Source organism: Lutjanus erythropterus, chromosome 6, assembly GCF_056507025.1.
Source record: "Lutjanus erythropterus isolate fLutEry1 chromosome 6, fLutEry1.hap2, whole genome shotgun sequence".
Lineage (NCBI taxonomy): Eukaryota > Metazoa > Chordata > Actinopteri > Lutjaniformes > Lutjanidae > Lutjanus > Lutjanus erythropterus.
Window position 1 is genome coordinate 24,207,358 of NC_139322.1, and position 17,552 is coordinate 24,224,909.

The 17,552-nt window shown below is 40.2% G+C and overlaps 1 protein-coding gene across 1 annotated transcript; it reads right to left on the bottom strand.

The window, feature by feature from the left end:
* Window positions 1-762: 762 nt before the first annotated feature.
* On the bottom strand, window positions 763-7,431 carry amigo1 (adhesion molecule with Ig-like domain 1). Its single transcript, XM_084721292.1, has 2 exons — window positions 6,845-7,431; window positions 763-4,360 (listed from the first exon to the last, which is right to left on the bottom strand). The coding sequence occupies exon 2, from the start codon at window positions 4,255-4,257 to the stop codon at window positions 2,719-2,721; it is 1,539 nt and encodes a 512-aa protein (XP_084577418.1). The 5' UTR covers window positions 4,258-4,360; window positions 6,845-7,431; the 3' UTR covers window positions 763-2,718.
* Window positions 7,432-17,552: the final 10,121 nt, after the last annotated feature.

The window sequence follows — 17,552 nt, forward strand, 5'->3', positions numbered from 1 at the left end:
ACATCTGGGCTGTCAGTGCACAGGGAGCCAGAGAGAATGGCTTTGTGTTGCTGTGACTCATGATAACACACCTATCCCCTCCTGCTCTGAGAGACAAAGACACGGAGGGCAGAGGGACACTGCATCCCATCAAAAGATGCGATTAGCATTCACACCGGGCTAGCCTTGTTGTATTATGACACGTATGCCGCGCAGTGTAATGAAACCGCTCTTTCTTGTTTGAGCCAAACACAGTCTCCTGTTTTAAATCTTGTTAATGAAATTTGCACTGCATACGAGCTGTCTTGCATGGTAAAGAGATCCAATTATAACTGTAGAAAACCAAGCGACCAACCAATCTTCTGAAGGTTACAAGAGGTTTTCTGTCAGTAGCTCTAAAACTAACTCTAAAATCAGCTCTTGCCTCTCATCGCTATTCATAAGCTTCATCTTGTGGAGGAATTCTGCAGGTTTTGTGGTAATTGTCCATCTGAGCTATTGAATACTTAAATATACAACATAATTTATATCATATGAATACACCAATGTTTAAATATTAATTATTTTACTCTTAAATGTAGGGCTTTTTATCCATCTAGGTTGTTTTGGTGTGAGTATCTGAGTTTGGAAGGAGATGGCACTAACCAACTGTACTGCCACATTAGATAGCTCAGTGATGCTAACGTCACAGCTTAGCTGAGGAGGACCCAGTTAATGTCGTCACAAGCCTCTCGTCTAGGGCTGCCCAAGGCTAGAGATTTCTCAAGTTCGCTAGTGGTTGTCAGTTCAAGCCATTCATCAACTAGACACGTTTATGATATTATTTAATTACTTAAAAAAGCATTTTGGGGGCACGAAGAGAGCTGCCTGTTAAATGCTTACAGTAAAAGTTGTAATGATTCTGAATGTGTTGAAAGAACCAGCAGGAAGACTGAACATTTTGGTAATTTACTTCAACACAGTATAACCTCGCAGAAGTGCTTCACAAAAACAAATACTTAAGGACTTATCAACATGATTATACCACAGTACGTTACAAACTCGCTCCTCAACTGTGTCACGCCCTGTCTGCTCCTGCGCCTGCCGTGCCCTCATCGTTTCTAGTGTCAAGAGTTCTGATTGGAGCTCTACTATTAAATCAGCCCGGTACTGTATTTGTCAAACTGGATTCCATCTGTCAAGCATGGATGAAAATGTGGTCACTTAAGAGGTCTAACTACTAGGGGACAGCCCTACTCTCATCCACGTAAAGTAAACGCATGCTTACTTCTGTTCGACGATATGGTCGGCGGGTGTAGTTTGCTAGAGAAAATAGAGAGCAGACATCTCTACGGCCGATATCTCCAAGATTCACACCAAAATAGCATGATGTTAGATGAAAAATCTGTATTTTTCATTTTTCATTCATTGTTTCTGTCACTTTAAAGTATTTCAGAATTTTGTGTATAGTGCACATTTTACATATAGGACAGAATAAAATTAACTTAAACTGGCAGCTTTTACCATCATCTTGGTGTTTAACTGCCTGCTAGCGTGGCTGAGAAAAACACATTCAATAACTTGGCCAAGAGGAGTCGAACTCTGCAGTAAGTGGCACCTCGGATAACAACAAACAGACGTGTATTTGTCCTTGTAAGGACCACGGCACCTGTCTGTATACAGAATTGAGACAATATGTTGATAATCAGTCAAGACAAAATACGTCCCCGCGCCTAATGTGTCTCTACTGGAGGCGTTCCATGCTTTTAATTGAGTAAGGCTTCAAAGCCTTCTTTTGGATTATAGGCCTGCTATTATAACTATTTTGATTCATTTATAAACAATGATCTGCCTCGAGCTGTTCAACTATTTTAAACCATACCTCTATTTGCTGTAAACTGATCCCTTAACATTGCAAAGGAAAAAATAGCTCCCCCCACAGCGCTACACATATGACTATGAATGCAAGTAACGATCGGTCTGATGGACTACATGTGAAGTAGGATGGAAATGACCTGCAATGGCCTCTTAATATAATGTTTACGCACTATCTCGTGTTAAATGACTAAGCCTCTGATGAGTCCACATTTCCTTTGGATCATACAGATTAGTCTGGGTCCTCATATAATGTGGTTTTATGGCATGCTGTTTCTCTATAGATGACTCAAGGCTAATGACGGATGTATTCATAGCCTGGCGATGGTGGTCTGTCTATAAGTCTCAGTCCCTGTGTTGATCGAAAGAGGGGTAAATGTATCTATGTTCTACTGTTTACATAGGATGCAACCTATTCTAGTCCTTTTAATAAATATAATTATGAGCCAGCCATGGTTTCAATACATACTTCCTTTTTTTAAAATCTAATTTCAACCTGTGCATTGTATTATATTTATTCTCCATACTTTAGCAGTTTAATTGATCTCTTCCTGAGTGCTGATATCAACATCACCATGTACTATCTACTCTCTTAAGACTTCAGTAGTTTCCTCTGTTCATATACACTGCCATTCCTTCACAGTATGAATATTAAGTGCTACAGATTAAAATGCTGGAAAAGTTCGACTCATTGTCCTTATCGACAACAAGACAGTTTGTGTTTTACTCCCTTTGAGATCCTTATTTCCTCTTGTCAGCGACTACAGATGAACATCCTTCCTCCGTTTCCTCCCACAAGGTCACAGTCACAGTTTAGACGAACTAAAACATGGCTCACGTTGTACCATATAGTACATCCAGTCATGTGGCATCCACCATCTCTTCTCAGACGACCATGGGAGTGTCTGAGAAGACAGAGCTGATGGACTCTGCTACTGACTTCTTCCTCTTCCCCTTCATAAGAGAACCAGCCTCTGCGTCCATATCATCGTCATCCTCGTCCCCGTTGGGGTTCAGCTTGCCGTTCTGGCCCTGCAAGTCCTTGGAATCTATGAACGCCACATGTCTGTTCAGCTCTGCCTTAAGCGCTGGGTCCTCATGGGTGGGCGTCACACTGAGCATGGACGAGTGGATGCTGTCCTCACCCCGACCCTTACCCTTATTGGGGCAGCAGAAGCAGCGACAGGGCGTCAGGTACAGGTACATGAGAACCAACACCACACTGGCCAGACAACCAACTAAGGTGGTGTACGCCGTATTGAGGGTGTCCCCATTCCCGTGCATGGTGAAGTTGTGAACTTTCAGCACCACATAGATGGTCTCATTGAAGACCTCGCTCATGGCAAAGCAAGTGTAGGTTCCAGAGTCCTCAGACCTCACCGGACTGATCTGAAGACTTCCATCTGGCAAGACTTTGGCTGTCTGGTTGTTTCCGGGTGTCACCACCACGTTGCCAGGCATAATCCAGGTCTTTGACATGTCCCTGTGTTTGGTGTCACAGCCAAGGATCAGTGTTTGTTCCAGAAAAGCCTCCTCGTCCGCCTCCTTGAATGTGCTGCAGTTCATGTTGTCACCACTGAGATCAAAAACCTGCACTTGGGTTTTTTGTGGCCCAGGCAGAATACACGTGTAGTCGTCTTTGAAGTCCACAGCGGAGTTGAGCTTTCGAATATACCAGTGAGCGAGGAGGGTGTAGAGATCACAGTGACAGAGCAGAGGGTTATTGTGGAAGTATAGGCCATTTTTGATCCAGGCCGGCAGCACCTGGAGCTCATCAATAGGTAAGATCTTGATCCTGTTGGAGGACACATCCAGGAGGCTAAGTTTCTCCAAGCGGGACTTCTCCTTGACCAGCTCCACGGGGAAGCGGGAGATATTGTTCTGGCTAAGGTAGAGCTTCTGAAGGTTGATCATGCCAACAAAGGCTGAGCGGTCAATCTGGGAAATGTGGTTATTGTACAGCAAGAGGACCTCCAGGTTGACCAGAGGCTCAAAGATGAACTCGTCCAGTTGTTTCAACTTGTTGGAGGACAGGTCCAAGTAACGCAGGTACTTCACATATACGAACGCCTCTGAAGACAGGAAGTGGAGACCGTTATGGCTCAGGAGGAGGTTATGGAGCTTCAAAAGCTTGACTGGGGTCCACTCAGATCTCAGCCGCGTTATGTTATTATAGCTGAGATCCAGCACAGCAGTGTAGAGCGGCAAACCTGTCGGGACGGTGGTCAGATTCATCTTGGAGCAGCTCACTATGTTCGAGGCGCAGATGCACATTTTGTGGCAGTTTAGGGTTGATCCTGCGGCCCCTGGAAGCCACAGGAGAGCCACACAGAGGGTGAGAGACAGGGCCCATCTTGGATGCTTACTCCAGTGAGGTAATGTTTCCAACAGGCTGTCACCTGTTCTGGTGGAGGGCTGCAACATGCTAGCAGTTGATCTAAATCCCAGAGAGGTTTACTACGGTCCCATTCTCAGAGAACAGCATGGGAGAGCAGCTGGAGGATTCCCAGGCATTGTTGATTGAAGGCTAAAAAAAGCAGAAACAAAGGCAATAAAAAAGATATTATTATTAGACAGTACAGTACAGTACAGTACATTAGATAGATAGATAGATAGATAGATAGATAGATAGATAGATAGATAGATAGATAGATAGAGAATACAATGTTTTGTAAAAAAAAAAAAAACACAACACATACAGACACAGTTGAGAACATGGTGTGGATGGAAAGTATTCAAAATCCTGCATTTAAAAAATTGCTTGACAGACACAATCTCTGGCACAAATGTAAACAAAAGGGCTGCCCCACCACCACAGCTCAAAACACATGAACTCGCTGTCACATCCACATTAAACAAGGCTGTTAATACGGGGACAAACACTTCATAACTGACGCTGATTCTGCTGTTTCAGATGCTGTTAAATGTCCACATCAGTAAGGTCTGTAAACGCAGGTGTAAAACATGCCTGTATACAATTACATGAATGCTTATTTTTTTTTATCTATAGGCAACATTCTTTCAAATATTCCTGCATGGTCATAAATAAACAAAAAGTAACACATAATAGCTGTTATTTGTTTAAATATTCAAAACACTTGTATTCATTGATAAGAATGTGCCCTTTTAACAAGTATTTTAATGTTGTGGCACTTGGTATAACTGCTATACATTGGTGTTTAGTAGTTCTGCAAATAAAAGCTTAATATGCAAGTAAATAAGTGTGCAGCCAGTCTTGAATTTATGTTTTTCTTCTTATTCCTACAGATGGTTGTTTGAGCTTCACTGTGCAAAATAGTGTATGTGCAGCATTTGACACTAGAAGGGTTTTTAAAGTGGAAAGTTCTGCTGTCCTCACTGAAAAATCAGATTTCAAGTGGTGGGCCTACAGGCATCGTTTGCAACATCACAAATAGTTTGGAAGGCAAGCTTGGTCCAATTCACAACTTGTACAAATGTCATGTAGAAACCCATCAGTGAACATATGCTAAAGATGGACTTTGCAGTAAAATAGGAGACATTCTTTGTGCAGCAGGAAAACTTCAAAAATGAACATTTGTATATTTGTAGATTTTAATGTGTAAATTATACATTTTGTAAAGAGAACATATCGAACACGCATAATTGTTTCAAGCAGACTATTTGTATATATGTCTTAATATGTGGAAGAAGTCTAAATAAAGTATCTGTATTGTGCATAGTACACAGTAGGGGAGACTGGTGGCAATTGTAACAAGGGCCAATTGTAACAATTAATTCCTCTAATCAGAAGCACGTGCAGTATTTTTTCTCTGCTGTCTAAAGTTTAGATGACAGCAAATTTAAACTTAAATAACTTTTATCTTGAGTTTATTGGTTAAAAAATAACATGAACTATGATAACATAGATATTGGTACCTAGCACACAAGATTTTATCACAGTGACAAGAGGCAGTTGTTATACTGTTACAACTGCCCCTGAGCCACATTACCCAATGTAAGCACCTTGTTTGCCTTTGTTAACATATTTTTCAGTTTAAAAAAATATACATATTTTATCAATATCATCAACATGACATTTAAATATAATATAGCTTTCAACTTAATTACAATAATTGTAAAATTGTAGTCACCACTTGAATAGTTGACCAGTCTTCTGAAATATTAGAAACAAACTTTAGACAGCAGTACTGTGATTACTCAGAGGTGTCATTTTATTTAAGGTGGAGTGGTTTATTATGACTTTTTTAGTGTAACAATAGCCCTCAACCACTCCTACAACTGCCTCTGCCAGGGTGGCAGTTGTAACACTCTCATTAAATTTGTTATTATAATTGTTCTAACTAATGGAACCATATCAAATGTATTATTAATTAGTACACATATAGGTTTCATATATCAAGAGAAGACTGGTTTACTTCAAGTAGTGAGTTGATTATGAGGAAAAATGTAAAAATGTTACAGTTGCTCCCAGTCTCCCCTATACTTCAGTAAATGTCCTCAGTTACTTCCCACCACTGCAGCCATGTGAACATGCAGTGTTACATGTACAGTAGCCGCTGTCTCTCTGTCCTGCTCACAGCTTCCTCACGCGTATACAGTACAAACTTTCCCCCTTTGCACAATTCGCGTCCCCCGTTAAAACAAACACACACCCGGTACTCACGCTAACCCATGTGCATTCACACTCCTGGAAGACATGCATTGATTTTCTTCCTCTTCCCAATTCTCTCTTTCTCTCTCTCTCTCTATATATATATATATATATATATAAATATATACCCTTCTGACACAATAAATATTGCCTACAGTTTTACAATATAACATAAAAATGACAAATAAATAAATGAAATACATCGAAATGTGAAATCATGCAAATGTTTACGTTATGTCATGTTCTGAAGCGTCCTTGTGTGTGTGTATTAGAGCCGTGCAAACGTTGCATTGCACCATTCTGTTGGAAAACAAACGAGCACAACATGGAAACGTGAGCCGAGAGATGGAGAAGGAAACCGAGAGAAGAGCCGCCTACCTTCAACCGACCGGGCTGCAGCAGCGATGCTGGATCTCATTAAAAACCACTCGTCGCCTATTTACAGTGCTGCAGCATGCAGATAGTCCCCCCTCGATGTCTGAATGAGCGTGTGTCTGCTGTTGAGGACAACAACGGAAGGATGGAAGGATGCAGGGAGGAGGGAGAGCACTACAGATATCCTCGCCAAAATAATCCCGCTCCACGCGGCGTCCAATGCCCGGTGCAAAATTACGCAAAAACGATTACGTAAAGAGCAGACAACACACGTCCTTTTAACTACCGACAACCATCGATAAACACTGACTGTTACCAGCTGCCTTCACTTCCACTAACGTGTATTGCTCTGTATAAACACGACCGCACGTTCGTCCTTTGCAGCAGATAATTGGCGCAGTTTGAGCAGGTCCGGTTCCTGTCGGCTCTCATCAGCAGCCTTGGGGATCATTAAGAAAGAGCAGCCTGTGGTTGACAAGCCTCCCGGTGGCTCCTCGGAGGCCTGCTGCTGTCTACGTGCAGTACTGCCGCTGCTGCCGCTGCTGCTGCTGCAGTGCTTGACGTGTTTTTCGGCAGAGGTAGTGCGCTCAAACCCAGAAGGCGCTGTTTATCGAAAAGATGCGCTGCGGAGACGCACGGCTGAAAACCCCCAGGAGAACTGACATGAAGTGAGATGGACACCCAAGAAAATGTAATGTTACCAGTCAGAGGCGTTTCTGATGTGTGCACTCGCTGTTTGGTTGGAAAATAACTGGTCGCCATGTGGTAGTTTTACATCTACACCATCACCATCATTAATCAATTAATTATGATCAGCTCTCAAAACATTATGGTCAAATTGACAGATTTTTAATGTGCACATTTATGCTCCAAAGAGAACTTGACGTTTCCCGCGCCCCATCATTAGGGGAGACCAGGGACCTGAGTACTTTTTTAATTTTTTTCTTTCATAACTAACAGACTACTTGAAATAAACAAGTCATCTTCTGATATAAGAAACATGTACATGTACACTAATCAATAACACCATTTATATATTTTCCCTAGTAAGAAAAGACTGCCCCCTTGGTGGTTGCAGCTGTAACAGTGGTTGGGGGCAAATGTAACACTGAAAAAAATAAGTCATATAAACCCACTGTATCTCAAACAAAAGCACACCTCAAACTAATCACAATACTGCTGTAGTATAAGATTTTTTTGGATCTGGTCGAAATTCTTTTAGCTGTCAGTCGTTGTATTATTTAAAAGCAAAGGTCTGTTTCTAACTAACTTTTAATTATTTGAACTGAGTTAAAAGTTGGGGTGTAACAATACATTGATCTGGATTGTTATATCGACTCAGTGTTCTACGATCCAAAATGATCGATGCAAAGTGAAAATATAATTCTGGATCGTTATCTTTAAGGTAAATATTTGAACAACTTCTGTTTTACACTAGTCGTTTAGTGAATTATGTTCTTTTTTATAAGTAAGATATGTCAACACAGACAAACAAGGTTGGTGTAAGTTTAAATTCACAGTCTAATAAACTTTAGACAGACACAGGCAAAGATTTTTCTGAATTTCTCTGAATATATTGTGTAACATTTGTTAAGGTGAGGTGAGACAAGCAGGCAGGTGGTTGGATGTTCTTGGACACTTGTAAAATAAGACACAGGTTTCACTTACATGTGGCTGAGTTTGGCCATACTAAGCTGTGACCCAGTCTCATCCTCACAGTACCACCTGACAGCTGAATATGTTAACAGTCACTACATGTTCTGACTACTGACACTGTTTCTTTTTGCCATAGGTTTCTATTCATAAGGAACCTACGGCAAAATAGTTTTTTTTTAATGATTCAATAAAAAAATATTTCTGTGTTTTTTGTGTATTTCTAATTAACCTGTGTAACATACTGGTTTTAATATTTTCATCAGTACTCGTGGATGATTGCTTCAGGTAGGTGTGCGGTCACCAACCTGTCCAGCTTTCCAACAACGATTTCCTCACACAGCTTGTGCCATTCTTTCTCACTGTGTGCAGACTGTGTTTATGTATTTGATTAGGTCTGTTTATGAGCGCCGACTGAGCGGGGAAAACCTTGTCATTTTTTACTCAAGTGAATCCACCCACATGCTGCTTTTTGAGATTTTTTCGGGTTTTCCTCAATTCACAGATCTGCTGCAGCGAGCCTGGCTTTGGCAAAGCTGTGAGAGCCCTGTGCAATGCCAATAAGCTGCTACACCAGCCGAGCCTCCTACTCAGAATGCCACCAGAAATCATTTAATAAATGAACTATAGCAACATTGAATTATAGCAACAGAGGACATAATTATAATGCCACTTGAATTATCACTTCATTATGAAATGATATATGAACAGATGCAGCCCTCTGCTGTTATATCAGATTAAACTCACAGGGTGATCGGCACTGTGACATTTCTATAATTGGAATGATTATATTATTGGTCAGACCCTGAGATTGAGGTAATTTTGAATTGCATCTCTGTAATTTTGCGAAATGATCACAGGTTCAAATTCATTTCACCAAGATGAGAGTTATCTGTAGGAGAAAAGAGCAGATCACATAGGATACTGTGACCTTTGAAGCCTCACTGTGCTTTAAATGTCATTGGTTTTTCACCAATTTAGTAGACATGAGGTTCAAGCTTTGTTGTGTTTGGGTTAGACATAGACATATGTGCATAGTAGAGATGCACAGAAATCTGTATCTGTATCTGTTCAACTAACAAAATTATTTGTCTTTGTATTTGAATAGAAGGTCAGATGTGAGTATGATTTATGCTGGAAGTCATGTTAAATCAGGCAAATGTTGTATTTTCTAACCTAATATTCACTGCCACTACAATTGTTGTGCCTTCAGAGCATCACATTGATTTAACATTGGCATATTATTAATTATGATGTGTATTTCAACATACTCACACTATACTTTTTCACATATCTGTCTTTTTTATTTTATTAAACTAAGTTTTATGAATCCCACTGAACTGAATCCCACCACCATCTCCCCCTTAACTGGGGGATATTAAGCAGTAAGAAACTGAGAAAAAACACATTATACAGCTAAATCAAAAGATTTTCTTTTGCACTGGAAATAGAAACTATATGTATGTAATGTATACACACTTACATACATACTTAATGCAACAACTCACTGAAGTCAGTTGAGCAGTATTATTGTTGTGCTCTTTATCCAGAAAAACTGTTCACAGGCCACTTTGACTGATCCAAAATGGCAGCAACATTGCAGCAACGGGCTGAAGCTGTCAATGCAGTGTTTATGTATGTATGTCTACGGTCCCATCTGTGTGAGACAGAAAAGCCTGGTGGAATAGATATTATTGCAGAAACTCTGACGGAGCTGGAGTTGCCTTGTAAAGCTGAGCTTTGGCAGGTGAAGCAAACAAATTTCAAGCAGGCTGGACTGCAGGCAGATATCCCTTGAGATTTGCTTTAGGGATATTCAGTACCAAATAAATTCTCCAAACACAAGATACATCCTTTGAAACAGGTGTCCCTCTGAAAACAAATCGTTTAGACGGTGAAGTTCCTCATATGCAGGACCCAGACTGGAGTTGAGAAATTAAGTGGTACAAAAATGGACTAATATGATATTAATTCTCAGAAATGTATTCCATTAATTATGTAAATATACCTTCTGGAGACATATCAGTCTCGCCACTATTATGCTAGGAAATACAGGTATGAACCAGAGTGACTGAAACCTCTGTCTGACCGCAGCGTTGTGGCACTGTGACTCTTGTGAGATGGAGCTGAAAGTGATTAATGTTCTGTTCGACTCCACTTCCTGCTGTGATAGGGATAGTGTTGCCTGGCAACTGCCTGCGGCCTTTCGTTGACTGTTTTGGCTCCGTGGCAAATCTGAGGTGGCCTTGCCTTCTCTTGTTTATCTCCGTGTACCTGCTCAGATGGGGTTTCTAGCGCAGATCGATGTCTCGATCTCTCAGTGCCTCTCCATGCATGAACACAGGGACTTTCCCTTCCTGTTCCATAATTCATCAGCATATATTCAAATATTTAAAAATGTGACAGGACTTCTGTCTTTCACTGCAAAACTGTCAGTCGAGGGGACAGAAATCCCTGACTCCACCACTTATTGATCATTAAGTGGTGGCTATTTTGTTAAGTGACTAGGGCTCTTTATGCAGCACTTTAGCAGCCAGGAAGCCATGTCTCTGCCTGAGATGACCCAATCATATTTCACAAATTGTTTCGATATGAAGTTACAACGTACTCAGTGTTCTGAGAGCTATTAACCTCATTCTGTGCCTGCGAGGATTATCAGAGTAATCTTTTCAGTTTTGAAGCCCAATCACACAGATGTAAATGATGTTTACATACAGCAGGCGCTCTCTGTGCTCCACCTGGCTTCTCTGCTGACACGGTAAACACACACTCTTGTCTCCGAGCCGAGTGGTTTACACAACATACACAATTGGATGCAACCAGACATGCCGGCTGCACACATTAGACCTGCAGCTGGATCCACAACACAACAGAAAACATAAAGGTTTATTTCTGACTTCACTTTCAATAACTCTTATTATCGCATCACATAGTGAACATGCTTTTTAAATTTGCCATTTTTTTGGCCACTTGGGAGCAAGTTGTTAACACAGTGTTGACATATTATTACCTTTTTAGTTGATATTATTAACTTTGTTTATTTACACATCCAGGACATACAGATCAACATTAGCATCCATTTGGTATCCTCTTTTATCTCTGTTTTTGGTCTCCACCATCCCCTGCATCCCCTGAGAGAAATATTTAGCCCTTCAGATTCTAAATGCTTTTAGAGCTTTTCTGTTAAAACAGCTGGCCACTGCAGCTGGAGACACTGATGATGAGAGTGGTGAGAGTGAAAAGAAACTGTAACGTTGCAGCCCTGTCTTCTAGAAATTACACTTATATACTAATAATTTACAACAGAAAATACACTTTGAGGGAAATGTAATGTTGATTGAAAGGTTATTAACATAATGAGGAAATGTTGTTAATTAATGTAGGTAGCAATTCACAAAAATATTGATGCTGAACGTATCAGCCAAAATAGTCAATCTTGCAGTACACAATCCAGTCGCAGTGACTAGAGCATTATTCAGAAGTCAGCAATAACATGAGACGTATTGAATAATACCTGACCCAGATGACAATCTTTCCCTAACTCTAACCTTAAGTCCTTTAAGTCCAAACTCTGGACTGTGTGCTGTTAAGTCCTGTACTTTGTAGAGCTGCTATTCAACTCATCTCTGTGATTCCACTGTGCTATATAAATGAATTGATATAATTATTGTAACACAATCCAAGAAGGAATTGCATTGTCACCACAATACATTTATTAACATAAGTTATTAATAAAGCATTGTAATTTCTAGGAGACATGATTTAAAGTTACAGGACAGACAGCTAAACAATGAGCTGAAACACCAGAAGTGAAAAAAAAATTACACATGATCACCTCCACCACTTCTCGGTCATTGCTGTGGGCATGTGAACACTTGCTAGGTAGCAGGTAGCCTAACGTGTGAAAAGCAAACTACAGCGTTTTCCAACACTATAAGTGATTTTGTGCCAAGCAGCCCTTTGTTTTCATTTGTATATGTAATTGTGGTTGCAAGGGACAAACAAACAAAGGTTCTCCTCCTCAGACATCAACAGCAACTTCTGGTTCCATCACTACATCACTTTTTCTTTGCCATTTTTCTTTTTCAGGAAATCACTACAGAGTTTCAAGGGAAATTTGCATAGAGTTAATTTCTTTCTTTTCTTTTTTTTTCTCTATGGGCCCTTGTTGCCTGGATTCAGGATTTGATTTGTCTAGAAGAGCTGCACAGTTAAATTTTATCCCCACTCAAGTTAGCTGGGGGCTAAATCGGAAGTCTCGAGTTTGCTTGTTCTCTGGGCCACACAACAAAGACGCATATGCGTAAGATCCAGGTCATTTTATACCTGGAAGTCAGCTTCATGTGCCACTGAGCAGCTGAGAGGAGCTCATTGTCATTTCATACATTGTTCTTAAAACATATTTGCAAGGTTATAGTCACTTAAATTAGGTGAAATGTAAAATACTGAATGGTTACTGAGCACACACAATGGTGAATCACACTAAACACACACTAAAACCTGTTTCCAGATGAATTTATGGTTCATTTTCTCACTTAAAGGTGCTAATAGGCTGAAGTGTAATTGTTTTACATCTGGTGTTGATCATGCAGTTAAACACTGAGACAGCTTACTCCAAAGACATTGTTAATAATGTATTAGCTCTAAATAAATCAGTCAAACTGTAATGTGTCTGACGCAGGTAACTGTAGCTAAATAGGTGTTTAGCTCATCAGGGGTCATGTTGCCCTTCTTGCAGTATCACCTCCCTCTGGCTCCAAAAGAGACAGATTGCAGGAATGGTCTCAAGAGGAAAGAAAAAAAAAAAAAAAAAAAACATAACCGTAATCTTTGTTAAGCCTACGTCTGGACTGCTCTTGGTTTCCATGGCAACACTTTCAGTTTTGTGTTTGATCAGAAGTGCAGGGATGAAACAAGGTCACTCAACAATCATATCTCGGAGAGAAAAGCCCACATGGATGGCACATGGTTGAATAAAAGCAAAGCTGTTTGTAATCTTGGCACGTCTTATTCTCCCATCGCTTAGCAACAGGCCGTGCTTTAGCCATGTGTGCTGTCGACGGAGACGGAGACCACTACTCTAAATCATGGCAAAAGGGCTGCAGGTGTCAGCCTACACCAAGGCACTGCAAGCATTAACAATGGATGTAATCAGGAGGCAGGGCACACGTTGTTTTCACTCACTAATTAAAGCTGCCACTAAAGCAGTTACAAGCTCTGCTGTAATAACTGGGCATAATTACCTCTGTCAGGTGAAACTGTCAAGCCAAGGACCCATTACAGGTCTATTTAAAGCTGCATCTGGGAAATATTAAATCTGCAATCAACTGTACCATGAAGACAAACAAGACAAAGGATCTAATTTTGTTTTGTTGATAAATCCGTGTTGCACTTTATTTAACAGTCCACTAACAAGACATAACAAGCCATACAAGCCTGTTCAGTATTAGATAGTATTAGACTTTTATTAGACTTCAGTAGTGAGTGATTAGGGACCAATTACAACAGAACTGTACTGTAAACTAAAGTGAAATCACATATCTGCCACTTCCCGATTTAAAAACAATACGTGAAGCAGATCAAATGGTTTCATCAAAGAAGTAGGCATTTGTCTTAGCTGTGCTGCCAATTGTATGAGGCCAGCGAAAGAAGGTATGTCTCAAGTAGCAGATATATGATTTCACTTTAGTTGGCAGTACAGTTCTGCTGTAATGTGTCTCTTATCACCATCTAATGAAGTCCAAATAGGGTCTAACAATGGGATACGATACACTTTAGTTTACAGTACAGCCCTGTTGTAATGTGCCCTTAATTACCCACTAATAAAGTTTGATAAGGATCTTACTGTGGGACATAATATACTTTAGTTTACCGTACAGTTCTGTTGTACTATTTCCCTAATTACCCTCTAATAAAGTCTAATAAGGGTTTAATACTGTCTAATGAGAACATAGTATTTCTAGTATTTGTCTAATTTGATACAAAGTACAGCTTGTTAGGTCTTATTATTGTACTGTAAAATAAAGTACGACCATAATCTGAATAGACAGGGAATGAGAAAGAGACACATTGGAAGACAAGGCATTTCCCAGTCTGTGTCTCTAATACCTGTTAATCCGTTCCTCAGGGCAAAGATAAAGGAGTTGATGCATGCTGGCTGTTCCCAAAGGAAACAGATGATTCCCTCCTAATTAACTATGTGGGAAAACAATGATAATCCTCTGTCTTTGCAATGAGAGTCGTGCCCCTGCACTCGGCCAATAAGACGAGGTCCCCTGGAGAAGGCAGGAAAAGACTTTAAATAGTCCGTGACTCACCGCCTCGAAATTGTTTGGCTTCCTGTGGCAGAAACGAGAATTCAAATATGGCTCGTGATGAGGAGGATGTTAGAAATTACAGCAGCAGGTTTGAGCCTACAGTACATCCTGTATTCAGCAGTTATGCACCATGTGCTGCTGTGTTTTCTCCTCATGTTCAGTTTTTGACTCAGCGTCTCTTATAACTCCCCGCTCTAAATAGAGCCATTTTGGGAGCGTGTCAGAGAGGTGCAGCAGGCAAGCCAGCAGCAGCAGCAGCAGCAGTCAACAAAGAGTCCATTACTTGGCAGAGAGGACTTTGCCGTGCCTCGCAAATGACTGAGACTATCCACAACCTTGTTATCTTTGCTAAGAGCCCATCAAGCCAGAGTGAACAGGTTAAAACGCTGACCTGCAGGGCTTGTTTGCTGAGCACTTGGCTTCTTTTTTTTTTTTCTTTCTCAGTGGCTGTGTCTGTGGCCACTAGTGGCACATCAAGCCTGGATGAAGAGGTCTTTTCTACAGCTCTCCAGTCAAACGGCAATGATTGTGCTCCAGGGGAGACAGAAAATTGCATCTGCGTTTTGGAGTGGAGGCTGTAATGAGGTTGAGAGGAAAGCATGCACGGAAGTAACAGGGTGTAGTCCCGAATGTCTTTTTATACTGGGAGATAGTGGTGCCATGTTGAGGCTTTAAATCAGTAAAAACAGAAACTCAGTAATACAGTTTGAATTGTGAATACACTGCTGCAAATAGGATGGAATGAGGATGCTTTTTCCCAGTGTGTGTGAATAAAATTGCACTCAGTGGCAGATACTTTTTTTTTTCCTTGAAAAGCCCAGCAAGCTAAATATGGAAACGTTACATTATGATGAGGTGAGTGCTACATGATACAGGAAGGGAGTGTAATTGAGAGGTTGAGAGGCTATACCTCTGGAGTCATTACCCAGAAGAGATGAAGGAGCCTGGAAACATAAATATACTGCACCTTCATACGAAATGCTGATGAAGCATCCTCGAAGTGGTTGGATCACAAGCAGGAATGGAGGACGGCGTTTGCCAGGCCTTGATGGAGCAGGGAAGGAGAAGAGATGAGGCACGCAAGGATGAAAAAGGAGATCATTGATGGGTGGAGAAGGGAGCGTGGCAGAGCGAGGAAGAGTTGGACAGAATGTCCCTTGGCTTTTCTAATTCAAGTGTCCCGTTGCATCATTAGATCAGGGGTGTTTACTGTGTGCCTTTATTTATTCAGCTCTAGGCTGTGAATAATGGAGCATGCACACTCACACGGTTCCTTTTCAGCTAAGGTGAAGAGACCAACAGCTGAGGAGAATCAATTCTCAGTCTTAATTTAATAATGATGCCTTTGTATGACTTACATAAGCAAACAAAACCATCATTGAGAAGATGCTCTGCTTTTATATAATTATTCTCAATGCCTACCATCGGCTCAGATTCTCCTTTGAAATCAGATAAAATGAATTACAGCATTTTCACAGGAAAAGTTAACAAGTTCAAAAAAGCAGGAGGAGATTTTTCTTTACATGATTATATTTTTGACATTTTGGCATTTTTGACACATGAAACATGAAAGTTCCTTGTAGTAACTTTAAGTAAATATAGCAATACCACACTATAAAAATACTTTATTACAACTAAAAGTCCTGCATTAGTAATTTTACTTAAGTGACAGAACAGAAATATAAAACATACTTAAAGTAGCAAAAATAAAAGTGCTCATATACAACAATAAACCACCTTCTCATATTGTTATATCATTGGCTTATTAGTGTTATTATTACTTATGCATTAAAGTGCATTTTCATGTTCTTCTAAAGTTGGTAGAGGTAGAGAAAAAAATAAAATATATTTATAATGTTGAGTAGTTTAATCTATAATACAAATACTTGACAATGTATTGTATACAATGTAAAACAATACATTATACATATGACCTAGTCATATGTTTTGTATGTAAAATTTTAAAGGTCCAGTGTGGAAGATTTACGGGCATATATTGGCAGAATACGGCAGAACTGGAATAAAATATTCATAATGTTTTCATTAGTGTATAATCACCTGAAAATAAAAACTGTTATGTTTTTGTTAACTTAGAATGAGCTGTTTATATCTACAGAGGATCCTCTATCACAGAGGCCACTGCATGTTGTGGCAAATGTTTCTACAGAAACCCAGAACAGACAAACTGAACACTGGCTCTAGATGTGGCTTTTCACATTTTGCGTGAGTTTCGTGGGGGAAGAGGACAGTGAGATGAGCTGTTTGCAATTGACAAGCTCACTGCCAGATGTCACTAAATCCTACACACTGGTCCTTTCCTGTAGTAGGTTGGACAGTCAAAAACAAAAAGTTAAATATTTGCCTCTGAAATGTAGTGGAGTAGAGTTAAAAAGTGGCTTTAAGGTACTATGTAAAATTTAATTTAAAAATTCTTTGTCATTAGCTAACAGTGGTGGCCATTAAGTGATATATACAAGACCGAACATGATTGGCTGGCATCATGTTGATAGATGAAGTAAGTTGAGTTTGGCTTGTGTTGTGGTGGGTGCTGGTCATTTGTTGATGGTAGTGGATTTTTAACCTAACGTTAGATTGTGTTACACTCTGTTGGCACTGTAGGGGAGCTGAAGAGATGCAAGGCACACAGGAGTGCACAAACATCACATTCTTTGGGATGTGGATGCCAGAAAAAACACCACTAGTCCTTTATGTAGAAATCAGTCCACAGGCTGTTAAAGACA